This window comes from Bison bison, unplaced genomic scaffold (assembly GCF_000754665.1).
Source record: "Bison bison bison isolate TAMUID 2011002044 unplaced genomic scaffold, Bison_UMD1.0 scf7180017864289, whole genome shotgun sequence".
Classification (NCBI taxonomy): Eukaryota; Metazoa; Chordata; class Mammalia; order Artiodactyla; family Bovidae; genus Bison; species Bison bison.
This window is the reverse complement of record NW_011494861.1, coordinates 11,076,728-11,082,727: the sequence shown is the minus strand read 5'-3', so window position 1 is coordinate 11,082,727 and position 6,000 is coordinate 11,076,728. Positions and strand designations below refer to the sequence as shown.

Sequence of the window (6,000 nt, the reverse complement as noted above, 5' to 3'; positions counted from 1 at the left end):
CAGCAAGTACTCAGGCTAACCACAGAGCTCACCTGCCTGCGAGCCCAGAGCAGCCACATCCAAACGACTCCAGGAGCCCCAACCCACAGCTCCCCCCATGTTGTGAGAAACGTGGTGCTGCAAGCAGGGAAGGGTGTGGGCTGCCTCTTACCTGTCAGGGTTAGTTCCAGATTTTGAGGAAGCTGTCCCAGGATCCCGTCGCCACGGCCATCCCGTCATCAGTTACCCCCAGGCAGCTCACGCGGTTGTCATGCCCGGCCAAGACCCCTGGGGGCAGAGGACAGTGTGGTCAGCCTGGGGTCCAGCCACTTGCTGAAGTGCACCCAGAAACCCCCACATCCAGTCCCTGCCAGGCCTTGGTGGTGAGGAAAGGATCCCAACACAAAGAGCACAGCACAGAGGGTGGGCCTTCAGGACAGGCACAGCGACCCCCTCCCCCCAGACAGGGCGCCCTGTGACACTCAGTGGTCAGTGCTTGGACAATCATCAGCCACGTCTTTCCAGAGGAATCTGAAGCTGTATCTCAGAGCACCCCGTGATCTCAGGACAGAGGCTGCAGACCTGGGGGCACTCAGGGGAGCAGGAGAAGAAGAGGGGCCCCCAGAGAAGGCCACAGGCCAACAGCCATGCTCCCTCTCCAGCACTGAGACAGCAAGTTCTCATCTGCACAACTTCCTTCAGTACACTTGACAACCACATACTTCACTTTGCGCTCCAACCTGTGTTTCCAGGGGTCCCTGCTGAACCTGTGCCCCAGCTCTACAATGGGAGGGTGTTACGAGGACGTGGCTGGCCTGGTCCTGCCTGCATGAGCCACATGGCACCGCCAAGAGCTTCTGGTGCCGGGGCCTGGCTCCTGTCCTTCTGCCAGCCCACATGTCGCAGCTGACATGTGCCCCATCTCTCTGCAGACCCAGCGAGGCCCGGCAGCTGCCTACCTGCCCTGTCGGCCTTGAGGGCGTCCCAGACGTTGCAGTTGAAGTCGTCGTACCCTGCGAGAAGGAGGCGCCCACTCTTGGAGAAGGAGACGGAGGTGATCCCGCAGATGATGTTGTCGTGGGAGTAGGTCATGAGCTCCTGGTCCGCACGGAGGTCGAACAGCCGGCAGGTGGCATCGTCTGAGCCAGTGGCAAATGCATTGCCGTTCGGGAAGAACTGTAAAGAGCAAGCAAGCCGAGACAGTTTGCAAATGGACAGAAACAAACACTGGAAACACAGACTGCCCCACGCAGGGTACTGTGGGCATAGGAGTTGGAGACCAGCTAGGACCAGGCTCTGGCCGCAACAGCAGACGCTGTGCAGGGACCAGGAGGGACCAGACCTGGGCAAAGAGTTGGCTTCCCATCACCATCATGGTCCCAAGGAACAGCAAGAGTGTGGCTGTCGCCCACGGCTGGGTGCCCACAGGCGCTGGAGTCAGGCCACCTGACCACATGAAGGATGGGTCAGCAAGCAGACACTTTCTCCCCCTCCCCACCTCCAGCTCCTCAGATGGCCAGGCCCTCCTGTCAGGGCAACGTGGACGGGGGCAGGCTCCCTCCACTGCTGTGCCCTCAGAGCCCCACAGAGGCTGGCCTGACAGGGTCAGTTACGGGACTATTTGCCCTCGACGGGAGGAAGCCTCATGGTCAGTCACTGGTCGGTCACCCTGGGAGTAGAACACATGCGGGCCTCACTGGGACAGAGCGAATCACAGCCAAGTCTCCCACAGGGAGTTTTTGTCCATTCGACTGTATTTGCATAGAAAAGAGTGAACACCTAGCCCTGAAAACATTTTCCAACTGGCTGACACAGCTGCAGCTCCTGAGGACTCCAACCTGCTGACGGCCAGCCAGGGGCCCTGACCCACACCTGTGACCTCAACTCACACAGATGGCATTGATATCGGACTCATGGCCGGTGAAGGTTTGCCGGCACATCCCTTCTCGCACGTCCCAGAGTTTGGCTGAAGCGTCACAAGCACCAGAGACAAACAGTCTGGTGTCCGGAGCGAGTGAAAGGCTCATGACGTCTCCGGTGTGTCCAGTGAATGTGGTCGTCTGCTGGCCAGTCTCGATGTCCCACAGGGCACTAGAACAGAGCAACGACAGGGGTCACCCCCTTGCTTGGAAGACCAGACACGCAACAAACTCCCTCAAACCCCCAGGCCTGCAGCCAACATCCACACTTCACGTAAGACAGATCCGCATCCTGTAGTGACTTTGCTCAAATGGGTTGTTACAGAGCCAAGCACACACATGACATGGGTGAGTCCACCTGGGGCTTCTCTGATTCTCACACCAGCTCACACATCAGCAGAAGAGGGAGCTGAGTCCCAGTCCAGCGGGGACACTTGTGGGCTGGGCCGCACACCTGAGCCCTGCAGGGGCTCATAAGGGGCAGCAGAAGGCCTCCAGTTGGTGCCCCTGCTGGACAGCTCCATGCCCACCGGAGCCCAGAGGCTGGGTCACTCCATGGGGAGAGCACTCCATGGGACAGAGCCAAGGTTGGGGCCCATGGCTATCAGCTCGAGAGGCTACTCTAGGCCAGAGAAAAGTGAGACACAGCAGTGTGGCAAGGACGCATGCACTGTTTCTGTGCTTCCCCGACAGAAGCAAGGCCATCAGATGCTCCTTGTTCCCTGTCGGCCTCACAGAAAACCAGCTCAACCCAGCCCCCACATCCAAGCATGGGGGACCCCTCTCTAGGGCCTGAGGGACAAGCAGGAAGAAGAAAGACAACCCCTCCACCCCAAGTCCAAAAAACATCCCTCCCAAGTGAAAAAGCTTCCAAAAATACCTTCTAATCAGAGGTTCTTCCCAAACTGGCAGTCAAGACAGACTGCAGATCTTCGGTGAGCGTACACACGAAGGACACCTTACCGAGCAGGGCTGGCCAGGGGTCCCGCCCTCCCGTGTGGCCTGCTGGCTCTCAGCCACCACATCTTGCCTCAAAGAACCAGAAAAACCCACAGGGACAGTGGGAGCCTGAAATGACTCAACTTCTCAATGATTTTAAAGGATGTGTGTTGGTGCCACAAGTGAACACTTCACAGAGTTTCAGTGTCTTCCACCAATAAGGTGGAGGAAACTCCTGGGACACCTGCTACTTTGAAGCTGTGCTCAGAGCCCAGAGGGAGGCAGCGCTCACCTGAGGGGGCTGAAGCACACCCCCCAAGGCTATTAACTGTGGCCCAGGAAGGTGAACTGTGAGGAAGAGACAAGCAGGTGTTCCACGCAGAGCTCTCGTTTCAAAATCAGTTCTTAGTTGTTCAAAACTGAAACTTCACATCTACACAGATCACCACGAACTGGCCCACCTCTCTGCACCATGTCTGAAGCCCCAGAGCCGTGTCCAGTTACAGTGGCCTAGCTGAGGGCTTTCCTGTGGCTCAGCTGCGCGGCGGGGAGAACAGTGTGAGACAGGTTCAGCGCACTAGGACTCACCAGGTGGTGTCTCCAGAGCTGGTAACGATCTGATTGTCATCCAGAAAACGGCAGCAGGACAGGTAACCTGGAAAACAGACCCAACAATGGCCCCAGCTGTGAGCACCTGACTCTACATCTTGTAAATGGAGTGACCACTGTGGGAAGGCCCACGCAAGGTGAGGCAAACGCCACGTCCACTACCTCTGGCCCTGCCCTGTGTGCTGGAAAGAGGGACAAAGCCACACAGACTGCAGGCACTGCGGGCAACAGCAGAGCCACAGGACTGGGCACCAGGAGGAAGGAGGCGCCCTGAGCACACACGCGTCCTCCCGGCCCCTGACGTGGCAGGAGGAGCCAGGACGGAAGGTCTGCAGGGGCAAGAGACTGGGGTGCAGAGACGGAGGCAGACCTGCTTCTGTGGGACAAGTGCGGGCTCAGCGTGGAAACCGCTGTGTGTCACTCAGTTCCGTGACCCCAACAGCATGAGAGGTGAGGCAGAGCCTCGCACCAAGGCCAGGTCCCAGCCTGCATCCCCTTTTGGAATAAGGAAGGGCAAACACGAAGAAGATCCATTCTGTAGGGCCTACATTTGATTTCTCCTGAATAAGCCCTGTTCACCACCATCTCTGTTGTCTTAGCACAAGTGACTCTGAGGACTGCATATATGGAGTGAGCACCCCACCCGGGAGGCCCAGGGACAGTGGCAGGGCAGCCCCTGACCCCAGCCGGCTCTTCCCAGGCCACACAGAGCCACGTGTGATGCTGTGTCACTCAGTAAAACCAAAGACAAAATACACACCAAGAGAGGAGAAGCCTGATGACAGCTGCTGATATGGAAAGCATAAGGTTGTTGAGAAAACAAAGCCTTTACCTAACATATTACCTCACTGTCTCCCATAGAAGAAAGAGAGACAATTTCAGAATATCAGTTCTGTGCCTAGACAAGGACATGTGGTCAAGTGCTCCCTAGAGTCCACATCATGTCCACAGGACACCGGGGACCACATGGGTGCCCTCAGGGGCTCCTCCCAAGGTCCCCGAGCTCCTCTCCAAGAACAGCTCTCACTTCCTGGCACACTGCCACCCTCATACAAGCCAGTCTTCCAGGATCCAGTCCTGGAGCCTCCAGCACTACCCTGTCCGACTGGAGAACACAGCCGACTGGAAAGAGCACTGTGCTTGTGTGCCCTTAACAAAATCCCTTCCCCTTGGGTGTATATGAATTTATGTGTACCTGTATGTGTGTGCCCTCACCAGAACCCTTCCTCATGGGTGTGTGTGTGTGTGTGTATGTGTGTGTGTGTGCATGTTTGTGCATTGTGTGCACCCTAAGTAGAATCCCTTTCCCAAGAGTGTGGGTGTGTGCATGTGAGTGTGCCTGTGTGCCCTCAGCAGGACCTCTTCCCTGCAGTTTGTGTGTGCACATGTATCCCTGTGCGTGTCCTCAGCAGAAAGGTGGCTGGCCCAGGCACTGGTGCCTTTCCAGAGCCCCAGAGGGTCAGGGAAACAGACAAACATGGCACCGAGTGGGGGTGTGCAGGGCCTCTCTGAGACCCGAGTGGCAGCAGGATGGCCTGATGGAGGGACGAGCAGGCCACGGTCCAGAGGGAGGAGGCCTGGGATGAAGCAGGACGGGCCCTCTCTCCTCCTACAGCCCAGCCTGCTGGCTCCTGTCACGGAAAAAGGAACCAACAGGCCAGGGGCCCCGGACAGCAAAGACAGCCAGCCCACAAACATGAAGCGCTCGCCACCGCAGGACGGCGGGCCATCACGGCCCCAAGGAAGTTCGGGCTAAACTCCTGACCAGGCGATCCCAGGAAGACACTCGTCTGCACTGGGATGGGAGGGTCAGGAAAGCAAAAGGCACTTTCAGGGCATTACTGATTTCTCAAACACATGATCTAATAATGCCTTTTTGCCAAAACAGCACTCAAAAGGTTATTCTGTATGTAATGTAGTCTCAACAACAAGAAACACTCCGTCTCAAGGCTGGATGCTCAGTCCCTGAGTAGTTTCCAGAGGGCACCTTGCACTCCGCAAGACAGACAACTTAGATGAGACATGTGAGGACAGAGCGCCGTCTGACAGGTGCTCCCTCAGCCCCGCAAGCGCTCCCACAGCCTGGGAGGCCAACTTGAGAGAAGGAATCTCGGCTTGCTCCAGGTGGGCCCCGTATCTTATGGAAACAACAGCAACATGAAACTGCTCACAAGAGCCTCCTTCTTGAGGCTGTACAAGCTTGATGCCTGCCCCGACTCTGCAGACACCACCAAGCATGAGGGCCTGCTGAGAAGAGCACCCAGATGGGTTTTATTGCAACTGAGTTCTAAGATCCTTCAAGAAAATGTCCCAACCCTGGCTTAATGCTCAGGCCTGAGACGCCTGAATGAGGGGTACCAATGCCCTCAGATGAAGTTAGGAAGGACAGAGACGAGACAGACCACACATGCTCCAATCTACTGAGTCCACTGACCTTTCACACCCTCGCCCGACTAAAGGGAGGCTACGTGAAGCTCATCGAACGTTAACCTTTACTGATCTGAAGCATCATGTCTGAAGTCACAAATACCCTTAAGATGTCGAATGTTTAAAA

The 6,000-nt window shown here is 56.7% G+C and overlaps 1 protein-coding gene across 1 annotated transcript in view; it reads right to left on the bottom strand.

Moving 5' to 3' along the window:
• GNB1 (guanine nucleotide binding protein (G protein), beta polypeptide 1) overlaps positions 1–6,000 on the bottom strand; it is a 31,737-nt gene that overhangs the window by 418 nt on the left and 25,319 nt on the right. The window contains exons 7-10 of the mRNA XM_010849990.1: positions 3,426–3,492; positions 1,869–2,070; positions 939–1,155; positions 152–267 (exon numbers count right to left, since the gene is read on the bottom strand). Of these exons, the coding sequence (XP_010848292.1) occupies positions 161–267; positions 939–1,155; positions 1,869–2,070; positions 3,426–3,492 (593 nt within the window). The 3' untranslated portion in view covers positions 152–160. The remainder of the gene's footprint in view (positions 1–151; positions 268–938; positions 1,156–1,868; positions 2,071–3,425; positions 3,493–6,000) is intronic.